The sequence below is a fragment of the Talpa occidentalis genome, unplaced genomic scaffold, assembly GCF_014898055.3.
Source record: "Talpa occidentalis isolate TD23 unplaced genomic scaffold, MPIMG_talOcc4v2.1, whole genome shotgun sequence".
NCBI lineage: Eukaryota > Metazoa > Chordata > Mammalia > Eulipotyphla > Talpidae > Talpa > Talpa occidentalis.
This window is the reverse complement of record NW_026555331.1, coordinates 134592916-134619329: the sequence shown is the minus strand read 5'-3', so window position 1 is coordinate 134619329 and position 26414 is coordinate 134592916. Positions and strand designations below refer to the sequence as shown.

Sequence of the window (26414 nt, the reverse complement as noted above, 5' to 3'; positions counted from 1 at the left end):
TGTATAAATAAAGAAATCTTAAAAAAAAAAAAAAGAGGCAACATGAAGAAATTAAAAATAATAATAATAAAAAATCTCTGTTATTAGCTGCTTCTTTCAGTCATTCTTCCTATTAAGGCTCCCATTTGCATGTAACAATATTAAAGTTCATATGTTTTTCTCCTAGTACTCGGTTAATCTCCTATCAATTTATTGGCCTTGCTCATAGAATTCAAGAGGGCAAAGGAAATATATTATCTGAAGATCAGGAACATGTAAGTACCAAATTAATGAAAATTGTTCCTGTTGTATCATTATTAATAGTATTGCCTCTTTCTGAAATTCTCTTCTATATGAAAAGTGCTGATAAACCTGCACAACAGCAGAAAGCAAAGTTGAAGATCACATAATAATTCATAGGACTGCTAACAACAAGTCTTCCCTATGCAAGAAATAAAATAAGCCTTTTTATAATCTTAATAAGTGAACCATTAGGGCATAGTTCCAGTAGAAATGAAAGACTCAGCAAATTCAGATTTCAGTGGTGTCAGACCTGACGATGGAGTCATACCTTAGTGATGGCATTCCTCACCACCCAGGATGATTTAAAAAAAATTTTTTAAGAGGCATTTATTTATTTATTTGTTTGTTTGTTTCTTAGTTTTGTCTATACATGCACTGGGTACAGTCAGAAGCGCGGGAGGGTGAGAGAATTCACCAGAGCTAGAGTGGGGAGCAGAGCAGGCAGAAGGACCGAAGTACACTGCTGAGGGAAGCAGCAGGCGGCAGGAGAGGTCTGCGCGCCATGTGGGACCGTCCTCCAGTGGCTGGCGAGCAGCCGGGGATCGAACTGGCGCCACAGAGGCTGCGGGCAGCTTTGCAACCCAGCGCTCAAACGCTGCGCCACTGGGGAGGCTCACCCAGGATGATTTAAAAGGGAACCCACATGAGAAAGTGTTCATGGGTCATGACTCTATGAGCAGATGAGACTGACTCAAGGCTTAGTGTGTGTTGCATTAATTTGGCTACCTTTTTTACACTGTGGTGGAGGAATGAAAAAGAAAATAATTTGTTCAAGTTTAGCCTTCAAGCTCTCTTCCCTCAGCCCAGTTGAAATATTTTTCTAAATTGTCAAATGTGAGTGGTCTGGACAGTTTTCAGTCTTTTAAATGAGACCTATGGAATATGTAAATGGGATAGAAGTAAGTAATATTTGAAACAAATAATGGCAAAACAAGTTATAGTGTTAAAAAATTTAGTTGTTATATTTCTGTTTGGCCAAACAGACAGGGTTTGTTTCTATCTTACAAAAGAAGAAGAGCATTTACCAAAAGTCAGAGAAGCAATCATTCACAAGATTATTTCTCAATATCAAAATGAAACCAACTTACTTTCACTACCTGTATGGTTATTACATCTACAAGGCAAGAACAATCATTATTGCTGGTGTTATTGAAATAAACAAGACATTTCGAAAATTGCATACATGAAAAATGTGACTGATGCTGTCCACAAAGAAAAATTAACTTACTTCAACCTTCTAGTGACTTTATGGAGATGCATTAACATTTGTAGTTATGTCTGTCCCTCTACACTACTCCAACTCCATAAAAGCCTCTGCAGATTGACCCTTGTGGATGAGAATAGTCGGCACTGTGTTTGGCTCCTTACCTGAAGGAATCAGGAGTGCCATCAGCTACTCACCTGAGACAAGAGAAACAGGAACACTGTCAGAGCAACAGGCCTCTAAGAAGCTGGCTCTATTATGACAGAATGGGAGTGTCCCTGAGACTCACAAATTGGGAGAGGGCACAGGAAATGAAGGCACTCTGAGTGGACAGGGAAATCAGCTGTGAAAATATTCAAGAATATCCATTAGGATTGGGGACTGTTTACTTCAGAATTTCGGAAGAGTTTGGACCCACAATGAGGTTGGGGAATGGTTCAAATATGAGGTTGAGCCATGGGGACATGACTGTTACAAAACCTACTCTTTGGCTACGAACAAAAACAAAAGCAAAAAGCAAAACCAGTAGAGATAATAGATAACAAATAACTTGAAAGAATTAAAAGAACTTCAAGGCACGTGTTCACTTGTCAACTTAATTACAGGGAAGTGGGTCTCCCAAGGTTGCATCTAATTAGTATTTAGCTGCTTAATGAATTTTTATGGTTTTGACCAAAAATATTGTTTTTATGGAATTGCATATGCCTTATTTTGCCTTTCTTTCTTAACAGATAGTAACCACACTTTTAAAAATCTAAGTTATAAGTAGTAGTATTGATGGCCCTAAGTGCTTCGCCATATATGTGATGTGTGTTACGACGTGAATATTAACATGATAACAGCACGTTTTTCACTAGTTTCATTAAGAGACAGTGTTTGTAGGTGTAGGAACAGAGGAGAAATTTTCCCTTTATTCCTTTAGGTTCATCCTGTGTTGAGCAAACAAATGAACATCAGACAGATTAGTAGGAAAAAGACAAATTTAATTACATGCATATGGAGAATTTACCAGGCTGTATATTCTAAATAGAATAGACTGAAGGTATTTATTCTTGAGTTAATGAAGTGGATAGGGGCCTAGACTTAAAGGATAGAGGAGGGGAACTTATATGAGGAGGGGAGTGTGGCTCATAAAAACCAGATATTCTGTAACTACCGATGGGTTTCTCTGACAGCAAGTTCATTTCCAGAGATAACATTAAATCTGAGTTATACCCCCAATCTTCATTCTTCTAGGAAATCAAGAGAATAACAGTTTTTCTTAAACCCTGCAGGAGCATGATTGACCTTAAGCTCCACATGCCAAGGTGATACATATTGGGAAAAGTTTATACTAGACAACTTAGGGAAGAGGAGGCTTATTTTATTCATTCACTAAAAGGCAATGTCAACCAAATATCTAAAAATCAATCAACAACTGATTACAAAGTCATCTAAGGGCTTTCAGTAGATAATTACAGTATGTAAAGGCCATAGTAACAGCAGGTTTAAGAGTCATCCTCATTTTCCAAATGAGGAAATAATCTAAGAATTTTTAAATAATTGGACTGCCATCACAAAATAGAAAACGCAACTAATTCTGAGGTTCTTGCTCTTTACAATGACATCTGTTGGGTGAGTTACTATCATGGAGATGAACACATGAAACAAACATCACATTATCTGAAAAGGGAGAGTGGGTTTTAATCATCTAATATGGTACATAAGTGACAAACAACTTTCTGCTTTTACGATTACTGTTGTACTCTGCTGTTGGAATCAACTTCATTGGGAAAAAATGGAATTAAATCTCGGTCTATATATCCTCAAAGGTATGCATTTAATCAGACTCAAGGGCAGTTCTCTCTCTCTACCACCAATTGCCTCTTTGGTGTTTAGATAACTTTGATGGAATGATGACCTCATTGGTTAGTTTTTTTTCACTGGGCTATTGTTTCTTTTTGCATTTATTCCAAATGACTAAAGGTTACAGCATTGACAAGTGATGTTTCCTGTTTTAACTTAGGTCTCCCCATTGTGATCAGGAGAATGTAAATACTATATTTTAAATTAAGTAGCTTTCCACATCATGTAGACTAAGCACTAAGAATAAGAAATTGGGGCCTCCCTGATGGCACAAGGGGTTAATTCTCAGCACTATCAAGCTATGGGCAGCTATTGGCAGGCACTACAGCATGAGTTCAACCCCTGGCCTGGGAGCTGACATACATGGTGCAGCAGACCTCTCCTGCTCCCCCTGCTGCTTGCCTCAGCACTGTATTGCAAGTCAGTCGGCCTGTTCTGCTCCCCACTTTGTCTTTGTTGAATCCCCTCACCCCCTGCACCTCTGACCTACACCCCAGCTCTTATATGCAAAATTAAATGAAATAGATCTTTAAAAAATAAATAAGAAATTATGTGAACTAAAAGACTAACACTCCTGAAATGAAAGGTAAATTTGACTTATGGGAATATTTTACCTTCGGTTAATATATATTACCTTCTAACTTTGCCAACAGTGATTAGTTAAGTGCAACTTTGCTACACATAACTTCCTCAGGAAAATAAACAAAAACTGGGTGAAGTGCAGAACTGTGAGCACTGAGCCTACCCACTTGGTAATATTAAGGCAAAGCGGGAAAAGGAGGACAAGGCCAGTGGCCTGAATCTACAGTAGCTTGAGTCCCAAGTCTGAGAGAGAGTAGACTAGTCACTAATATTTTCACTTTTCTCTCTTCTTCTCTTTCCTCTCCCTTCCTCTCCTCTATCTCAGCCTCCGCACATTAATCCCAATGATCCCATGAAGTAAGTAAGTGTTGGCTCCATTTGATAGACACTACTCAAGTTCTCTTTACCTAAGGTCAAGGAATTTAGCCTAGTCTCTTGGATTCAGACTTCAGCCATATCTGCTCCACTGGCAAAGGCCTGGAGGCTCTTAGTTCTGCGATGTAAATGAGGACTGTACTCCAATTGCAGTAACGTTAGGTAGGTCCTCTGGCTCTAGGGATCTGTGGGTGACTGTTCAGATGTTTCTGACTATCTTTAGGGATTTAGAATAAAATTTTAGAATTCTAGAAAGTGCTTGGAGGAGGGAGAGAGAGAGAGATTGAGAGAGAGAGAGAGAATATGAGAGACACTATAATCAATGTCCCAAACTAATAGGCGGCTAAAATTAGGCCAGGGACCCTCAAGTCTCTATTAGACTTGGATGGAGTTGGTGGTCAATGACTCTGGAAGCAACTGAACCATGACTCCGGAAACAACCAGAAGGGACCAAGACGGTTCCACCCTCAAGCCCGTCCCTTCCATATTCCTGCTAGTGACAAAATTGTGGAGTTTCCATTATTTTTCGTCATACATGTGCCTAAATTGTTTGACCCTCAGGTGCCTCCCTGTACTTCAGGAATAAGCCTTGCAGCCCCAAACTTGCTCCAAGCCTATGCTTGAGGGGAAGCCGGCCTCGGTGCTCTCAAGGTACCCGCCCGCACCTGCTGTAAGTAACCCTCTCGCGCTGAAAGCGGCTTTTTACCAAATGCTGCTAACTCTTAAAGATTTTGTATCAGTTAACACTCTCTGCACTACTGATTGTGTATTTCCCCAATACTCAAGTGAATTTATATTATATTTTGTTAAATCTTTGATTAGCTGTAAAAATAGTTCTCATTGTCATTTTAATCATAATTTCCTTTGAAATATCAAGCCTTTTGTGTTTTCTTTGCTGTGATTTTACATTCATGTCCTTTTCCATGTTAGGTTTGTGTCGTTTTGAATTGGCTTCCTGAAATAGGCACAATAATTAGCACGTTGGGCCTCCCTGGTGGCACAAGGAGTTAAGCACTGCACTATGAAGCAGTCCGCAGCCTTGCAGCTCGAGTTCGATCCCCACCCAGCCAGGGAGCAACCCTCATGGCGAGGCAGACCTGTCCTGTCTCGCCTGCTGCTCCCCTCAGCAGTGTATTTCTTCAGACTACCTGTTCTGTTTCCCGCTCTGTCTCTGGTAAATCCTCTCACCCCACTCCTGCAACTCTGGCCTGTACCCCAGCTTTTATATGCATATATAAATAAATTTAAAAAAAGAATTAGCACATTGTCATGCGTTCCAAATGTGTTTTGCAATTTATGTTTTGACTTTTCCATAGTATTGCTTACATGCAAGTCAAACTCCTGTATTTATGCTTGATTCTACATATTTAGAGGAATAAATGGGACTTAGGTGCAAGTGACTTATTAAGAAAGCTTTTTCAGAAAAAAAATCTTTTAAGAGAAAGAGGAAAAGCGCCTGCAACGTCACGTAAATCCTGCACAGGGCAGCATCAGTCTGAACCCACATTGATAGACATGTGTTCTCCTGGCTTTGTTTTTCTAATTTAAACAAGCCATTTGTCCTGTAGACTTTTCTAGGATATTAATTGTGGTCATTACCTCCCTGGCATGCTGTTTCTCACTTCCCTTTGTACCTTAAGAGTTTCCTTTGTGGGCCTCCCGGGTGGTGCAGCAGTTGAGCGCTGGGCTGCGAAGCTCCCGTAGCCTTTGCAGTGCCAGTTCGATTCCCAGCCACCCGGCGAGGGTCCCACATGGCGCGCAGACCTCTCCTGCTGCCCACTGCTTCTCTCAGCAGTGTATTTCATCAGTCTGCCTGTTCTGTTCCCGGCTCTGGCTCTGGTGAATTCTCTCACCCTCCTGCGCTTCTGAATGTACCCAGTGCTTGTATAAATAAATAAATAAATTTTAAAAAAGATTTATGCGTTCTTTTCATATCAAAATCTAGTAATCCTTGATAGCATCCTTACTTCATGATAACAATTATATCCCAGACTCATACATTGGAAAAAGACTTTAGACTCAGACACTTTCCTAAAAGACGCTTGTTCCTTTCATGGGGAAGTGACATTTAGATATTGAGAGCATGAGAGTTAAGGGTAGGTTGCTTATAGACTGTTTAAATTTAAGTTTTTCTTTCATGTGGTCAAAAAAAAGCACTGTCTGATATCAATATCAGTATAGTCGTGGGTTGGGGTTGTTATATTTCTCTGTAAGCCAGTAAAGATGAATTTGGGGCCAATAGTCTTCTATACCTCTGCCGAAATGAAAAGATAACAAGTTTAAGGTTCAAAAGAGAAGAGTTCAAGGCACAGGTACTTCTAAATAATATTAAGCAACCCACTTCACTACTCTGAGTCATAGATAATTTTTTACTTCAAAATGGAGAAAATATTACCTATCATGACTTTTAAGGGATCAATATTGACAGTACTTGATAACAATAGCTAACATTTGCCAGGACTTTTTTATGTGCCAGGTTTTATGCCAAGTATGTTTCCTACCTGATATCATTAAATGTGCACAAAAGGCTACTATCATTAATTCCCTTCTGTATAAGAGAACTCTGAAGAGTAGTGAGTCTGAGTAGCTTGCTGTTTCCTAAAGGGAAATTAGAAAGGTTCTCAGAAACTGTGGTTATGAAGCAGTTTAGCAGGTGGCTTTCCCATGCAAATGCAGTGAGCTAAGTTACATCTGCAGAAACCCTAGAGCTGAAAGATCTGGAAGCTGATTGCACTTTACCAGTATGAGTACTGAAAATTAATTACAAATGCAGTAAATTCATGGGCATCATCAAAAGCTAAGTAAACATATTTGGTTTCCATCTTACAGCCAGTTATGGTGACATTTCAGCAAATTGAGTTCTAGATGAGACTTGTTAATAACTAACTTTTTGACTTTCTCCAGGGATATATTCTCTTCAGACCTCAGCTCTTCACACGGACTTAAACCACGTGAAGCCAGGTGCTAGTGTACTAGGATAAGAATAGAACAATGCTTAAGAATGACTTTGCAATCATTCACTATAATGTACAGAGCTAAAAAAAAAAACTCATGGTAAATTTATAGCTCCTATTGAGTCAAATTTATGAATCACTCATTCATTCACTCAAAGTATATATTGAACATCAACTGTGTGCCAGGCATTGTAGCAAGTAATGTTCTGCATAGAACAAGATGAAGTCTTCATTTTCATTGCAGAGAAGGAAGTCAGAAAATAAGCAAATATATAATATATACTATGTCAGATGCTGATAAATGCTATAGTTCAAAGAATAAACAACGGAAGTTAATGATAAGGAGAAGGATTCAGCCCCAGAGCATTCTTTGCTATTCCTCGAATACACCAGGCCCACCACCAAAGGTACTAAAACATCCTTACCCAAAATATTCTCACAGCTAATCCCATCCAATCGGCATTTGCTCAATAAGACCCAATACAGGAACATCCCACCTTCCCCACTCTACTCTGTTTTCTTTCCCTTAATGTTAGCATTTTATATAAACTGCTATGTAAATATTGATGCCTGCCTCCTCAACTAGAATTTATGTTCCAGGAAGGCAAGGATCTTATTTTGCTCAGGGATCTATTTTGAAGCCTAGAGCAGCGCCATTAGAGAGGTAATGGTTAATCAAGTAATTAATGCACAAATTGATTAATAAGTGAATAAACTGATAAGGTAATCTGGAGAATATTTTCTCATAAGGTGATTAAATAGTAAAAGCTTACCATTTACATATCAAAGCTTACAGAAGATTGTTAATTAAATTATGCTATTTCCAGCTGATAAATTATTATTTGGGTTAAAATAATGCCCAAAAAATATGGCTAAGAAAAAACGTAGGATGCAAGTATATAGATGTATTATTATTACACCCATGATTTTAAAAAAATTCTTTAGAAGAAAACTAGAAAGAAATATGCCAAGTGTTACCAGTACATATTACAGTGATTACTGGTGTTTTCCTTCATTATTTTTCCTATTTCACAAATTTATTATGATGTGATTATACAGTGTTTGATATGAAAATAAACTTAATTTTTAGAAAGTTTCTCTATATAATATTGCTTCTCATTCATGGTACTAGAATGATTTTTGTTTGTAGTTCATGTTTATAAATTAGACTTTAATGTCAATAACTTCTGACAAGTAGGAACTCAGAGTTGAACACAACACATTAGGGTTGAACATGTTTCATCGAACAAAGAGATAGAGAGGAAGGTTGTATAAACTTTCTTTCCTTCTGTAACGGCATCGTAGCTACCTTGAGTTTACTCAACTTCAGCCTCATTTCCTTAACTAGAAACTAGGTAATTAAATGAGAAGTTGTATGTAAAACATATAATTAAGTGTTGAATAACAAACGCAAGCTCTTTTTATCTGTGAGGAGCTCTAAAATGGTGACTGGCAATTTCAGTCAAGCTAGTTCCTAGCATCACATGGAAACATCATTCACAGTATTTGCCAGGGATCTCCCAGTGGCCCAAGGGGTTAAAACGCGGCCTATGAGGTTGTCCTCAGCCACTGAAGCACGAGTTCAATCCCCAGCAGGCCAGGGAGCTACCGTCATGGCGCAGAGACCTCTCCTGACTCACCTGCTGCTCCCATCAGCAGTGTATGTAAGTCATTCTGCCTGCCCTGTGCCCCACTCTGTCTCTGGTGAATCCTCTCACCCCCTAACCCCCCACCTCTGGCCAGTACCCCAGTTATTATATGCATAAATAAATAAATCTTTAAAAAAACAAACAAACAAAGTATTTGCCACTGAAGTCAGTGACTAATGAAGTTAGTGATTAATGTTTTCTACCGGATACAAAATATATGTGTATATTTTTGGTTGCTCAATTTTCCAAAACATTCATATACTGCTTATTACAATCAGTGTTTTTCATGCTTTTGCAAAAATGATTAACACTGAAATCTCTTTATTTCTGGGCTGCAATTAAGAGACATTTTAGAGAAAGATAAACTCATCCATAACGATTCTTCCCAATAAAGTACATAACTGTATATCCATGCAAGCTTTATCCCTTTATGTGTTGTTTAGGAGTAACAACTTGGTGTGGGGAACGTAATATATTTCTTTTCAAACTATGTGTCTATGCTAAAGTATGTTTTGAATATGTGGAATATTAAAGTGCTAGAAATCAAATAAGCAATGTTGAATCAGCACAATATATTAAAATTTTATTGGGTCACATAGATAGCATAAAAGGCACTCTTGGAATTCATTTGTATGCACAGCATGCTGAGTTTCTATCATAACATTCACCACACACTGCTGTAATTATTCAATTTCGAGGTCTGTCTTCTACAAATATACACCAAATTCAGCATAGCAAGAAACATTCTCCTTCCTCTCTAATCTGTGATGCTTCCATTGACCCTGGCAGAGAAAAAAAGACTCAATAAATGCTCTCTGAGGATGTGGATGGAACTTAGATGAAGTAAGGCATTATGGGTGCACAAGATTGTCAACTTGACAACCAAGGATGAAAAGAAAATCGGAATACCGACTATATGAATTCTGAAGACATTAACTCAAAAGCCAAGTTGACAGGATAATCACTTGTTAAAGGCTACTGTTTATACAACACAACTGGAAGCAATGATTAAACTGAAGTAGCTGAAATCATATTTCTATGCCAAGGACCAACTAGCAATAGACATTATAAAAGAAAAAGAGTTTTCCTTATTATTACTTTCTTAACATTTTTATTATGAACTACAGTGCATCCACAATGATACTCATTTGTAGTAAAGTGGTATTATCCAAACCTTCACTTTTCTCAGGCAAAACCTAGGTAGACAGTTGTTTTAGGAATTACAATCAGTTTTTACAATCAGTATATATACATTCACGTATGCAAAATATTTGCTACAGAATCATGGCAACCAGAATATATAACTTGGACATCATCTTAAAGAAATTGTATGCTCTGTTAAAAATCTGGATTCAAGTCAAATGTAGTTTCAATCATGTTGTAGTATCAATGGTTTTAGTAATAACACTGTTCTATGATTTTGAAAATCAAAGGTGGTAGTCAACATTCCTTGTTTATCATTAATAATAATTTAAAGTTCATTTGATCATAAGAAAATAATTTTTGCTCAAAATGTCAAGCTATTCATTATCATAGCCATGTGTTTTTATCAGCACTTCAAATACAAACTAAGGATTATCATGTGCATGAAAAAAACACATTTTTTAAGTTACTAAGTATAAAAATGTAAAAGCTAGAAAAACATAAAGTATGTGGATAGGAAATTTAATAAGCACTGAACTTGTACTGGTAAGGGTTGATTCATTAGGAGTGTTTGGATTACATAAGCGACGCTCATGTTCTTCTTGGAGGATGTTGGAGACAGCTTCCACTAAGCATTTTGTTTGGAGGCTCTCATTGAGGACTTTCCCAGAAGCATGTGGGGACATTGTAGCATATGGTATAGTAGACGCAGCACTGCTATAAGCACCTGAAGATCTGTCACTCACTTTAGAAGGACCACTGAGTGCTGGGTTTACAGTGGCATCTATACAAACATCATTACCAACACATACACGGGTAAGATTTGTAGTAGTCACATTCACTCTAGTCATACAATGGATATTGGCATAACAGCTGCAATGAAATTTTTCAGAAAATTGCTGCAGGTCCTCCAGTGTGGGAGTCCCGTTTACCACATATTTTCCACCTTCCACCATTTGAATAACAAAATTTTTGGGGTTCAGGTGAAGATATTCACTTGAATTCCAGTGTTTCCGTACACACACTCCCTGATCTTGGCAAAGCACTTGGCTACACATTTTGGCTGCTAGGGTGACGTTGATTATGTAAGGATTCAGGGTATTCTTCGTATAATTGGCTAGGTTCGTGCAAGCATTCTGTAAAATTATAAGAAGGTCAGAATAAGAAGGGGCAAGTTAATTTGTATGTCATTTAAATCCTAGCAATAAGCATTTTCTAAGGAAGCATGAAAATATAAATCCAGGGAGACATAGGACATATTTTATACTTTTCTGCACAAGCAAAGACTATTCCAAATACACGTAGAAACATTTGCAAGTTTCACATGCCATTTCATGCCACCGATTAATTCACTGAGAACAAACTAGCCTTTCTCTTCCACAATAATTCACAAACTAATGGGGGTGAATGAGGCACAGAACATACAGCAATTAGAGCATTATCTCTGGAGTCCACTACTCTGATGGGAGTCTCAGTTACACTAATATTAGCTGCATCAATTGAGGAAACTTCCAAACTTTCTTAGTCTTAGTTTCCTGTCCAAGTAATCATGGAGAGATGAATTCATCAGGCTATCCATTTGCTTTCTCATCTGTTGGATGATTACAGCATGGACTACACAGTGTTGTGGTATAAAGATACATGGTATTTAAAAGTACTTGGCATAGCAACAGTGTATCATTACTCCTCAAGAAAATATAAATATAAGTATCTCATTTTCCACACACATTTAAATAACATTGGAAATATGGCTCTAAATACAAGTTCAAAATAATGGAGGTTCAATTGAATGCACTTTGTAGTAAATGTGATCTGTAGTTCATATTATGGGTGAATTAAGCAGTTCTTTTACAAATGCATTTATTTGTGGAATCAGAGTATTGAAAATGACCCATCTTGAAACTAGGGTGTCCTAAAACTGGGACACTGTCCTTTTCTATACCCAGAAGATAGTCACTTTCTTTCATGATGACAGAGCTGAGGAGGTGGTTCTAGTCTTCAGCAGAGCAAAGAGCTATACTAGGTCAACAGGCAAGTGGAGGAATCATGGCAGCTTCCACTTGAATCTATTTCCTGCTACCTTCCCTTCCATAGAATAATGGCCTTCCAAGGCTGCCCAAACACTATTCTTTGGAACCTGTGACACTGCTATCTTACATGGCAAAAGGACTTTACAGATATGATGAAGGGTGTGAACACTGAGATGGGGAGACATGGAGCTGAATTTTCAGGATTCTCTCAGTCTAGTTCTCGTAAACACAGAACTGGTTCCAGTTGGGTTTGGTAAAATGAGATACAAAGAGGAGGACAAATCCAAGGTAAGAGAAAATCAACCCAGTGTTGCTGTTTTTTAAGATAGAGAAGCTCATGAGCTGGGACCAGTAGAAACTGGTTCCGTCTCCTCACTGGAACTAATAAAACAGAATGGAAAGAAATGGTTTGCTTTCATTTGCTAATAATTTTTAAGTCAGTTCAGTCATTGCAAGTAAACCTGCAATTAAAGGCTCTCAAGTTGCCATTGAATCAGAGGAATCATGACAAATAATCCATTGCTCTACTGTACATGGGGGCTATTCCAAGGCAGTGTCATGAGGTACAAAATAGCCACATTGAAGTTAAAGGACTCTTCTTTGTGAATAACGGCGAAGATGATCTGAGAGTCTGAGCAGAAGATGTGAACATTAAAGAACAACAAAAAAAAGAACAAAAAAATTGTGACAACGGTACATCAATTCGTCTTCCTAATTAGTGAATACCTGAGTCATTCCTCACTTGAGTAAGAGGAAACTCCTGAGTTCCTTTTACTAAAAAAGGATGCAATAAGGAAAATCTTTAAGTGGTCCCATCATAAAATTGTTCATCCTCCAAATAGAGTTTACAGATTTTGGAAACAAATAATGAAAATCAGGACTATAAGTAGGAGAATTATAATTGTTAAATAATTTTTTAAATCTGAAAGCTTATGGTAAATTATTAGCTTGTTATATTAGAGACTGATTGATTGATTTTCTGTGAATGTAATTTTGCATTATTTCTTTATTTGGTGATCAAATCAGAGTGGATAGAACTAGACCTAATAGGCAGAAGAGTTGAGACTATTTTAAAAATTTATCAAAGGTGACAAATGTATTTTATTCATGAAGTAAAATGATGTTTTTTTTCTGTCTTAAGTACAAGTGATCAAAAGATCTCCTCTGCTCCTAGAATACAAAGTCTCTGTTCTCTGTTCTTAGGGTAAGACCCTAAGAGTCCATCACAATTTTTCCAAGGCATGGGCATCACTAGCATCTCCACATTCACCATGAAGGACAAAATCAGCTCCGATTCCTCAGTGTTCGTGTGACAGCTTTACTCTTGCTTTGAGTCAAAACGTTTGAAGAGGTAGGGTATAAAGACCTGATACACAGAACTAAAATAGGATAAAAATAAAGGGAGAGAGACAGTGGTTAGATCATAACAGTGAAAGCTTTTTTGAGCTCAAGAAAATGCATTTGGAGAAAATGAAAAAACAAATGAGACCAAACGGAGAAAAAACAGGTTTATATTCCTAATAAACGGGTTTTCTAAAAATACACACTAGTAAATATAACCTGTGGAAAATAAGGAAGGGTTTCCTTCCTCTCCATTAGGAAACCTTTAAACAATTTAGTCATTCTTTCAAAGCTAACCTGATTGTTTCTAATTTCTACTCCAGCCCCAACCCCTGCCCTACTCCCCACTCCTTTGCTTCCCTGTGCATCCCCTGCTGTGCTGCGGCTCCTGAAGCTCATGCCATCTCAGAAGCTTCTAATTCAGGTCTGAAGTCTTGGAGGCATCTACCTTACTGCTTCTCTTATCCACTCTGCTCCTCAATATCTCAGTCAATCCACTGTTAGTTCGAATGTTGGATTACAGTCACTGCCAAACACTTGCTCACACCTATGGTCCAAGCCTGCATTAGTTTCCTCTCCCTGCTGCACCTTACCCTTCTCCCATTCTGCCTTCTATTCTCAAGTGAGCTAAGTACTTCTTCTGACTTGTTCATCGGAGATTGCCACTCTTCTGCTCAAACATGTTAGTAGCTTCCCATCTCAGAGCAAAAGCCCACACATGACTGCCTGCTATCTCAGAACCACATCTGTTATCTTTCTCTTCTTTACTCATTGCACTCCAGACCCACCGGCCTCTCATTCTTTCTGCCCATTGCAGCCTGCAGGCCATTGCACTTACCTCCAGAAACTTGGTCCATAATTCAACAGGTCTCTGCTGCACAACCTCACCAGAGCATCTTGTGACTGCCTCATGTAAAATATCACCATTCCTTCCCGCTCCATCCTGCCCACCCTGCTTCCTGCCTCTTTGTTACCTTTATTCTCCTGACCTGCTCTATCTGTACTTGTGTTCCCAGCTCTGAGAATGCAGGGAGAGGAACTGTGATCTGTTCATTATTACATTTCCATCCTCTAAAAATTACTTGATATTTAACCACAGCAGGCATTCAATACTCAAGGGTTGGCAAACATTTTGGGTATAAGCCAGGCAGCAAATACTTTAAGGTTTTAATGATACCCTCTCTGCCTTTATGATATATTGGTGTCTCAGAAGTGCAGAGCAGCTCTGGGCTCCTCAACACATGAGCAGGACTTAGAGTTAATGAAGCTTTACTGATGTACAGGAACCTATTAGCTACCATTTAAAACTGTATCAATGAGTCTTGACCTAGGAGCTGGACAGAGCAAGCAACTGGCCAGACTTGGTCCACAGTCATCAATGGCTGACCCTGCAACTGAGTGTCATTCAGTGAATAATTGCATAAGTAATTGCTAAATAAACAGCAGTTAAATGAAGGAAAGACCAAAGGAATGCAGGTTGACTCATTGCAACTCTTTCAAGAGAAGACACAGCCTCTTTTAAGAAGAGACACAAAGGTGTGGTAGGAAAAAAAAAAAAAAACACCATGAAATAAAACCACATTCTAGTCCTCGTTTGTCAACTTACAAGCAGTCTAGTCAAGAGAATTTTTTTAAAAGATCTTAATTTATTTATACAAGAACTGGGGTACAGGCCAGAGGTGTGGAGAGTGAGATTTTCACCAGAGTCAGAGTGGGGAAGAGAACAGGCAGATCTGTTGAAATACACTGCTGAGGAGAGCGGCCAGCAAGCCAGGAGAGGTTTGACCCACCATGTGGGTTGCTCTGCCTCCATGGGGATGGAACCCGCGCTGCAGAGGCTGTGGACAGCTTCACAGTGCTGCACTAAACCGCCTGAAACACCAGGGATGCCTATCAAACCACATTCTAATCTTTGTTTGGCTACTTAACTAGCCATCTAGTCTAGTGACTCAATAAACCTCACTGAATTGTTTCCTCATGGAAACAGCTATAGAGATTCTGCATCACAATGGAACCACAAATGAAAAGACATTTTGCGCCTCATATAGTATTCTTTTATTTTTCATTATCACAATAATCCCCCAAATCATTAAACATAGAAATGTTTTGATCCCTTGCCTACCAACAAAACTTACCGTATCACGGGTTAAATTGGAGCTGCCCCATATTACCATTCCAGAGGCACCTAGAGCAACGCTTTCCCCAATTGTATGCGCAAGGTCTTCCTGGTGGGTGCAATAGAGAAAGTTAACAGATGGGAATAACTTGAAAGTGTTATACATATCAGACAGTAACACCAGAGCTAAGCTACAGGGTCCACAATAATATTTTTTAATACTTCCCCAGGTTAATTGTCATGTTTTACATAACCACTGCCCTCCTCTAGCAAACATACAGAGTTCCTGTTATGATTTGAATTACTTCTATTGACAAGAGAGCAAGCCCAGGAAAATAAAAAGGAAGGGACTGAGTTGAAACGTCGCCTGTACTACCTTATTCTCCATGATTGCAATGACGTTAGAGATGAAACGTTCTAATTCTGCATTTGTGCCATGATGCGTCCTACCTGTGTGCATGATCCTAAAGGCTATGAAAAGCTAAATTTCCCTTCCTTCAAAAGGGGAGGGACATTAAATTCGATTGAACACTACAGAGGACACTAATTCATAATCCTCATACTTTGATTTTCTTACCTCACTAAGGAAAGTCGTAAAGTTATCAGTAAAAACTAGACGCTGATATACAAAAACCGGAAGCGGGTCCGTATTGTTTCGCACTTTAGAAACTCGAAGGGCTTCCAGCACACGATTCCGGGCAAAGAGCGCAGTATTGGAACCATTTATTCCGGTATTCAAATAAATGGATGGGAAAAGGGCAGTGCTTTCTTTCCATAACCAGTCGAGCAAATTATTTCTTTCTTTTTCTTTATCAGGGCAACTTCCATTGTAAGCTCGGTCTTTGGTATAATTATGATTGTAACAATCAGGAAAAAGATAATAACCCCATAAGTATTTCGGCCGTAGTAATTTTCCCAATTTTAAAGTCTCTAGCATGAAATCCCTTCCAGCTTTTTCAAACTCCGCTTTGGCAACTAGTACTGCACCTGTAGAATTGAGTGTCTTATTCCTTTGGAGAACTAAATCAATAGATTGGTTTCTGTAAATAACTTTAGCACCCCAATTTCTGTCCCAAAGGGGCCTCCATTCTTCCCAGTCAATTACAGCCAAGCCCACGTCATTCGGTCCAACGGAATCGCAAATGTTTTTCCTAGCTTGTTCCAAGTGATTTTGCAGATTTGCCAACTGAGGGATTCCTCCACTCACATTTTCACCTTTATGTACATAAGGATAGCAGCCCAGCTTTTCCTTAAAAAATATTAAAACACCTTGTCCTGGGCCGTATAGCCCGGGGTTTCCTGATAAGGAGAAGAGGCTCAAATCTATCGATATATTGAAGTTACGACAATTGTGAGTTGGGGCATTCCAAGCCCAGAGGAAAGAAGCATTTGGAAAAATAGGAGAGGCTGTATAATTCTGCGTCAAACAGAAGACTGGAAGCAGAAGAATTGTTGCATGGAATCCAAGAAAGCTTCTGAAGAAGATATGCTTGAACATTAGCACTCCCATGGTAAAGAAAATAACTGTGAAAAATCACTTCTTTCTTCCTAGACACTTTGGTTTATGTATTATTTGCTGTAAAATAGAAGCACAGAGGAGGGATATTATAATGTTATATTTAAGTATTATTCTTCATTCATGTTTCAGGGATGTGTTGTAAGTTCCTTATCTGTGATTGGGAAATAAAGGAATATATTGTTAATTACATTTTTGTCTCAGAGATTGGAAGGTTATCAAGTACTCAAATTTAAGCACAGAGAGTTTCATTCATTTGAGATAATGGAGGACTTCTCCTGCATTTGAAATCAACAAAATTTTTTTCTCTTATGTAAGATACAAATTCTTTGATAGCAAGTTTGTCTCATCTTCTCAAAACATTCCTGAGCCTGCAGAGGAGGTATGAAGCCAATTATCCATTCTTCCCTTCCCATTTTCTATGTCCTGAGGAAGTAAAATTTTAGAACTTAAATCACAAAAATCTTTAGCTCCTTTATGTTATAATTATTTTTTTAATAGAGACATGTTTTATTTATTTATTTGTTTGTTTGGTTGGTTGGTTTATACAAGCACTGGGTACAGTCAGAAGTGCGGGAGGGTGAGAATTCACCAGAGCCAGAGCGGGGAGCAGAGCAGGTAGAAGGACCAGAGTACACTGCTGAGGGGAGCAGCGGGCAGCTGGAGAGGTCTGCGCGCCATGTGGGAACATTCCCTCAAATCAAATTATATTTAATTGCTCTAGTCAAACAGAGTGATATATTTTATATGTGTTTATTTTATGCAAGGGAAGTTTGTCCTGTGGTGCCATGACATAATTAGAACATAACTTATCTAAGATGCTAACAGACCATAGTCTGATTAAACACGAATCCTAAGTATTATGTCCTTAAAGTTGTATGTGTAGGTTGTAAAGGATATTAATATTTCATCCTTTGAAAATGCATGTAGATCAATTCCAAAAGGATTTTATAGAGAATAAGAATTTTTTTCAATTTGGGAAGATTGTGAATGCGTTTATAATGGTATCAGTACACAAAACAACTTTGCAGACCTTCAGATACCTCCTTAAAGAATGTATAAAATAGAGACCGGGCGTGCAGGGGAGCGCGTTCCCGCATCGCCATTTTGCAGCAGGGACCTTTGTTTGGTGGAGACTGTGTGAAACCAGCAGAAGGCTCCCCGCGAGGAGTCAGAGGTAAGCTGGGAGGCTTCCCCATGCCAGGCGCCTTCTAGCCTGCAGTCCAAGCCCAGAGGAGAGCAGCATCCACCGCTGGGTCAGACCGGGCGTGCAGGGGAGCGCGTCGCTTGCACCAGCATTTTGCAGCAGGGACCTTCTTTGGTGGAGACTGTGAAACCAGCAGAAGGCTCCCCCCAAGGAGCCAGAGGTAAGCTGAGAGGCTTGCCCATGCCAGGCGCATTCTAGCCTGCAGTCCCAGCCCAGAGGGGAGCAGCACCCACCGCTGGGTCAGACCAGGCGTGCAGGGGAGCACGTTACCGGCACCTGCATTTGCTGGAGCGACCTTTCTTTGGTGGAGACTGTGTGAAACCAGCAGAAGTCCCCAGAGGAGCCAGAGGTGAGCTGGGAAGGTCGCCCAAGATGCCGGCCAGTCTGGGCAACACGGTGTCACAAGGAATACGGCAAATTAGAAAACAGGCAGTAGGGAGTAGAAAAAGCACATGCAACCCAGCAACTCCTCAGCAAAAAAGCACACCGCAAAAAGAAAATCATCTACCAGATTGCAATGACAGTAACTTGGAAGAACTTCTGAGACTTCCAGATAGAGAATTTAAAATTGCTGTGATTAAAAAACTGACAGAAGTCATAAAGGAAAACAATGATAAGGGAAAAATAATTAATGACCAGAAGAATGAAATTGAGTCCCTAAAGAGGGAAGTAAAAGAAATGCAGGAGATCAAAGAATTAATGGAGGCACTAAAGAACTCTGGAAAAGGCAATGAAAGCAGAATAGATGAAATGGAAGAAAGAATCAGTACTCTTGAAGACACAGAAATAAAAAGAACTAAAACAGAAAAGGAAGGAGAAGTACGAAGGAAAAAGACCGAAGAAAGACTTCGGGGACTATCTGACTATATGAGGAAAGGAAATATAAGAGTTATAGGTGTCCCAAAAGGAGAGGAGAGATGTGTAGGAACAGAGAAAATATTCAAGGATATAATTGAAGAGAACTTCCCAATCACGAAGAAGGAGCTGAAAATTGATATACAAGAAGCAAGAAGAACACCAAACTTCCATAACGAAAGGAAAAATGCAGCAAGACACATAATAGTAGAGCTCCCAAGAATCCAAGACAAGGAAAAAATAATGAAACTGACAAGAGGGAAGAAACAGATAACATTCAAAGGGAAACAATCAGACTGACATCAGACTTCTCCGAAGAAACACTATGGGCAAGGAGAGAGTGGAGAGACATAGTCAACAGACTCCATGAAAACAGTTGCCAACCAAGAATACTCTATCCCGCAAAGCTCCCCTTCCTCTATGAAGAAAGAATAAGGACCTTCCCAGACAAACAGAAACTCCGGAATTTCATTACGACTAAACCCCCAATCCAAAAAACACTACAAGGAGTCCTAAGGCCAGAACCTCAGAGGGATGAATAACAACAAAAGAAGGCCAAAGAAAGTTATTAAAAGAACAAAAAAATAAAATCAAAGGAAAGACAAACACAATGGCAAATACAGATGCTAACATATCAATACTAACTCTAAATATAAATGGACTAAACTCTTCAATAAAAAGACACAGAGTCACAGGCTGGATTAAGAAACAAAACCCAACCTTTTGCTGTCTCCAGGAAACACATTTAGCTGCAAAAGATAAAAATAGACTCAAAATTAAAGGATGGAAAACAATTCTACAAGCAAGTGGACCAAAAAAGAAGGCAGGAACAGCTATACTCATATCAGATAAAACAGATTTCAAACTCAAAAAGATAAAAAGAGACCCCAGTGGTCATTACATTATGATCAAGGGGACAATACTTCAAGAAGAAATAACACTCATTAACATATATTCACCAAACGAAGGAGCACCAAAATATATCAGAAAACTATTGGCATCTCTGAAAACAGACATCAGAGAAAACACATATGTAGTGGGAGACTTCAACACACCACTATCAACAATGGATAGATCAACAAGACAAAAAATAAGTAAAGACACTAAAGCTCTAAATAAGGATCTAGAGCACTTGGGATTAACAGACATCTATAGAACACTAAACCCAAAAAAATCTGGGTATACATTTTTCTCAAGTGCACATGGATCATTCTCCAGGATCGATCACATACTGGGGCACAAGACAAACATCAACAGATACACCAAGATTGAAATCATACCAACCATCTTTTCTGACCATGAAGGCATCAAACTAGAAATAAACCATAAAAAGAACGCAAGGAACTTTCCTACATCATGGAGATTAAAAACCACACTACTGGAAGACCACTGGACTAATGAGGAGATCAAAGAAGAAATTAAAAAATTCTTTGAATTGAACGACAGGAGGACACCAATATCCTAAATGTATGGGATGCAGCAAAAGCAGTAATAAGAGGAAAATATATAGCAATAGAAGCTCACATCAAGAAACAAGAAAGAACTCAAAGAAACAACCTAATCTCAAAGCTCAAAGATCTAGAAAAAGAACAACAAAAAAACCCCAAAACCAATAGAAGAAAAGAAATAATAAAAACCAAAGCAGAAATAAATGAAATTGAAACTAAAAAAACAATCCAAAAGATCAATGAAACCAAGAGCTGGTTCTTTGAAAAAATCAATAAAATAGACAAACCCCTAGCCAGGCTAACAAAGGAAAAAAGGGAGAAAGCACAAATAAACAGGATCATAAATGAAAGAGGAAAAATCACAACGGACACAGCAGAAATCAAAAGAATAATCAGTAACTACTATGAACAGTTATATGGAAACAAGTTAAACAATCTAGAGGAGATGGACAAATTCCTACAACTCTACAATCACCCAAAGCTAGATAAAGAAGAAATAGAACACTTAAACAGACCAATTACAAGCAGCGAAATTGAAATGGTAATCAAAAACTTCCCCAAAAACAAAAGCCCAGGACCTGAGGGATTTACAAATGAATTCTACCAAACATTCAGAGACGAATTAGTGCCTATCCTTCACAAACTCTTCCAAAAAATTGAGAAGGAAGAGACAATACCAAACACGTTCTATGAAGCCAACATTACACTAATACCAAAACCGAACAAGGACAACACAAAAAAGGAAAACTACAGGCCAATCTCCCTAATGAACAATGACGCAAAAATCCTCAATAAAATTTTAGCTATCAGAATCCAACAATGTATCCATAAGATAATTCACCACGACCAAGTAGGATTCATTCCAGGGACACAAGGATGGTTTAACATCTGAAAATCAATCAACGTTATCCAACACACCAACAAAAGAAATATAAAAACCATATGATAATATCAATAGATGCTGAGAAAGCTTTCGACAAAGTGCAACACCCATTCATGATAAAAGCCCTTGAAATTCTTGGGATACAAGGAACATAACTCAACATCATAAAGGCCATCTATGACAAGCCAACAGCCAGTATCATTCTCAATGGTGAAAAGCTGAAAGCAATTCCATTAAGATCTGGAACAAGACAAGGATGTCCACTCTCACCACTGCTTTTCAATATAATACTGGAAGTCCTAGCCAGAGCAATAAGACAAGAGAAAGACATCCAAGGAATCCAAATAGGAAAAGAAGAAGTCAAACTATCACTATTTGCAGATGATATGATAATATACATAGAGAACCCCAAAAACTCCACAGAAATACTAATTCAACTCTTCATTCAGTTCAGTAAAGTGGCAGGATACAAAATCAACACGCAAAAGTCAGTAGCCTTCCTATACACAAACAATAAACCTGAAGAAGAAGAAATGAAAAAAACCATCCCTTTTATTATCAAAACAAAAAAAATTAAATATTTGGGAATAAATCTAACAAAAGAGGTAAAGGACCTATATAAAGAAAACTACAAAACACTGTTAAAAGAAATAGAAGAAGACACAAAGAAATGGAAAGCCATCCCCCGCTCATGGATTGGGAGAAAAAAAATTATTAAAATGGCCATCCTACCAAAAGCAATATACAGATTCAATGCTATTCCAATCAAAATTTCAATGTCATTCTTCAAAGAAATAGAACAATTATTGATGAAATTCGTATGGAATCACAAAAAACCCCGATAGCCAAAGCTCTCTTAAAAAAAAAAGAAGGGTATGGAGGCATCACACTCCCTGACTTCAAACTATACTACAAAGCCATAATCATCAAAACTGCATTGTATTGGAACAAGAACAGACATACAGACCAATGGAATCGAATAGAAAATCCAGAAATAAACCCACAGATTTATGATCAACTAATATTTGACAAAGGAGCAAAGACTATGCATTGGAGCAAAGAAAGTTTGTTCAATAAATGGTGCTGAGAAAACTGGGTCGCTACATGCAAAAGAATGAAGCTTGACCACTACCACACACCATACACAAAAATCAACTCAAAATGGATTAAAGAACTAGACATAAGACCTGAAACCATAAAATACATAGAGAAATATAGGCGAAAACACTACGTGATTTGCACATCAAAGACATCTTTACAGACACATCACCCAAAGCAGTGATAGTGAAGCAAAGATAAACAGCTGGGACTACATCAAATTAAAGAGCTTCTGCACAGCAAAAGAGACAATAACAAAAACGAAGAGAAACCCCACCAACTGGGAGAACATTTTTGCACACAACACTAATGATAAAGGACTAATCACAAAAATCTGCAAAGAGCTGATGAGACTCAACAACAAAGAAAATAATCCATTCAAAAAATGGGCAGAAGAGCTAAAAAGAAACTTCTCTGAAGAGGAAATGCAAATGGCCAACAGCATATGAAAAAATGTTCAACATCACTTGTAATCAGGGAAATGCAAATCAAAACTACCATGAGATACCATCTTACACCAGTGAGAATGGCACATATTATAAAAACCAGCAACAACAAATGTTGGAGAGGGTGTGGAGAAAAAGGAACTCTTCTGCACTGTTGGTGGGAGTGCAAACTGGTCCAACCACTATGGAGAGCTGTGTGGAGATTTCTGGACCTACTAAACATAGAGCTTCCATATGATCCAGCAATCCCACTCCTAGGTATTTACCCAAAGGACACAGCAACATCAATTCCAAAGAACACCTGCACCCCTATGTTTATAGCAGCACTATTTACAATAGCTAAGCTTTGGAAAAAGCCCAAATGCCCAAAAATAGATGACTGGATCAAGAAGATGTGGTACATATACACCATGGAATATTACTCAGCATTCAAAAAAGATAAACACATGCAATTTGCAGCAACATGGATGGCGCTGGAAGGGATCATGCTCAGCAAAATAAGCCAGAAAGAAAAGAAAAAATACCGGATGGTCTCACTCATAGCAGGAATCTAGAAAACTTAAATAAGGGACCAGGAAAATGAATAACTATAAGTAAGTGAAAATCAAAATCAACAAAAACTATGAACCAGAGATATTCTTTGGGGGGGGGGGCAGGAGGGAGGGATTGGGGTCAGAATGGGGGGGTTGCAATTGTATGGGGAATATAAAAATAAAATTTATTATTTAAAAAAAAAGAATGTATATAATAGACATATATAATAGACATTTAATTGTAGGATTACCTTATGTGCAACATTCAGAGTCAGTTCATACTCAATTGATACATGCTAAAATATTTAATGAATTCACTATATAAATGAACTTGATAGACCTTGAATTTCAATAAACTCAAAATTATGGCCCATGGTAACACTTGAAACTGAGATGTTCAAACAAAATCTGAAAGCATATCCTCCAGAAACCTCAGAACTGTCCAAGAAAAACCAGAGCAAGACTCTAGTTAAAGCAATAAAAACAACTATGATGAAGAAAAACTGTTACTATAGGAGGAAAGAGACCTTAGTATAGAACAGAAAAATTCAGAATACAACCAGGAAAAGTGGGAATTTTTACCAAGAATCAGCATCAAGAGATAGGGGGTAGTGGATGGAAAATTACTTTGAGAGCACATCAAGGGTAAGGGGAAATTTTGCTTAAACTGACAAAGACTGTTCTTGAAGAAGGTAGGCCAGGGTGATCAGATATCACCTGAGAGATGGTGGGAGATGAGCAACCTTTGCTCTCTATGGTGATTAGACACTGAGGACTAGGGTTCTTGTTCAGCTAACTTTGAAGCATTCTTGGTAGAAGTCATGTCCACAATAAAGGACTCAGGAACCAGGATTTAGCTCTCATCCAAAAGAGAGCTCAGTCAGATAAATGTGATGGGGAAAAAAAGGCCAGTTCCCCTTCTCATGCATACCAAATCAGATAATTAATTAAATAAATGAATTTGTTGTACTTTCAACTTCTGTAATTCCAAATCATGGCCCATGATTCTTTAAATAAAGATGTTCAAAATCAAAATGAAACAACATGCCATCCAAAAGGCACAGAGTTCAAACATTATTCAGAAGACAAGTCTGTCCAAGCATGAAGTATTGACACATCCAGATATGACTGAAATGGAGCAACTGAATGATTGAATAGTGTTGAAGAGTCTCTACATTCTAGAGGCCTATTAAAAACACAATAGCATTGCGAGGGATTGTCTCTGCAATGCTACTTTTCAAACCCAGACTGAGCTCAGTGAAGTCTAACTTGCAATCAACACAGCATCCCACCATAATATACCTGCAAAGGACCCTGTGTCTTCTGTCATTACAGTGGCTTATTTGCCTTCCACAAATAAGCAATAAGGGCTTAGTACCTGTCATGTCAAAGTTTAAGAATAATGAACACTTCCTTTATTACCTGTACCTGCATAATGAAGTGGACAAAATTATAATAACCATTATATGGCTAGTGTGAAAATTAGTAAACAAATTGTTATCTAAATGAGGTCAGGAGGCTAGAAGAAAATTAAGCACACAAAATCAGCAAACAATAAGAGCCAACAAGCTTTGCATCTCCAACAGGAAGTGATGCTGCTTCCTAACCCCAGTGGAAAAAAGGAGGTTCTTTTTTATGTGGCTACCTCAACCTATAGCATATGGGAAGAACACACATGTCCCTCTTGAAACTATACTTTCTGAATTGCATGTTTCTCAATATCTGGTTGCTTTGAGGTCAACAATATAGAACTGGTCTTATGATCTAGAACAAGTGTTTCTCTTCCCTTAACCGGTCAGATGACTTTTGCTTTTTAATTCTTGAGTTCTCAAAGTCATAGTTACTAAAACTTTTACCTGTGGGATCATATCAAATATGCAAATACCCACCATTATCTAAGACAAATAGAAAACACCAATCTGCTCATAAATTTTCTTTGTCCAAAAGCACTAAGGACCTAATTGCATCAAATGTAACCAAGCACATTTGTCAATGCTGAAGATAAATGCCATTAAAGAAGAAGCTCTGAGGTCAGCTTCAAAAGATACTACAAAAGGTGTTATTCCCCTTATCTGTTTCAAATATTTGCAGCCTATGCTGATACCTGGTCTCCAAATCTAGCACTTAACATGCAGACTAAATTTTCTCAGTATGGAGGACTGGTTCATGTGTATTCAACATTTGAAGGTTTTACATTGATCTTCCTAAAAAGGCATGCTTTGCAAGCTAACTACAAAGAATGTGAATTTTGTGAGAGCAAAACAACTGCTGAACATTCAAGAAATAAAATATCTTCAGAACATGTTCATCTCTTTCTCCACTTCGAAGAAAAGTGTGGCGATTCAGTGTATGACAAATGTTCAGTCAGTATTGAAAGAAAAATATAACCCAAACATTTCATTGTCCACATGAACATCGCAGCTTCTTGGAGGAAGAAAGGTTTTGCAGTAATAGATTCTTATGGCACTAATGAATAAATGCCTCATTCCCCTGGGATCCCACCTCCCACCTCTGGTGTAAATAAATATCTTTGCCAAAGTTTTTTTTCCTCTTTTTTAGTTTCCATAGAGTTGAGAGACTGAACTCTCAAGGTCTGTTTCCACTGTGCCACCTTTCCAAACAGATCTCAACAATGAAGTGACAATCTCCGATTGCCACCAAAGCTACTACAAATGTATCAAGGCTCTCACAAAATTTGCATTTATTTCTCAGAACAATTCAGAGTTTGCATTCAAACTTGAAATAGGTCAGACTCTCTCAGGGTCACTGAGGATCCCCTTCTCACCACTGAGCTCATCCCCAACTAGGAAGGCAAGTGTGTCAGGAGAGTTTCTCTTCCAAGCAGAGGCAGACAACACTCTGTTGATCAGCTGCACCCCAGTGCCCCAGTAGCTACTTTCTCCCTCA

General features: G+C 38.3%; 1 protein-coding gene across 1 annotated transcript; it reads right to left on the bottom strand.

The window, feature by feature from the left end:
• Positions 1–1871: 1871 nt before the first annotated feature.
• On the bottom strand, positions 1872–17081 carry LOC119250494 (hyaluronidase PH-20-like). The gene is made up of 5 exons (XM_037518235.2): positions 16099–17081; positions 15541–15630; positions 10579–11170; positions 6790–6886; positions 1872–1977 (listed from the first exon to the last, which is right to left on the bottom strand). Exons 1-5 carry the CDS (start codon positions 17029–17031, stop codon positions 1872–1874), a joined length of 1818 nt encoding a protein of 605 aa, XP_037374132.1. The 5' UTR covers positions 17032–17081.
• Positions 17082–26414: the final 9333 nt, after the last annotated feature.

Bases quoted from the DNA above. Each gene is read 5' to 3' on its own strand.
- LOC119250494 (XM_037518235.2), bottom strand. From the start codon at position 17,031: ATGGGAGTGCTAATGTTCAAGCATATCTTCTTCAGAAGCTTTCTTGGA. The intron at 15,631-16,098 runs GTAAGAAAATCA...TGCACCCACCAG, and splicing joins TTACGACTTTCCTTAGTGAG to GAAGACCTTGCGCATACAAT. The intron at 6,887-10,578 runs GTACAAGTTCAG...ATTTCCCTTTAG, and splicing joins TAATGAATCAACCCTTACCA to GAAACAGCAAGCTACTCAGA.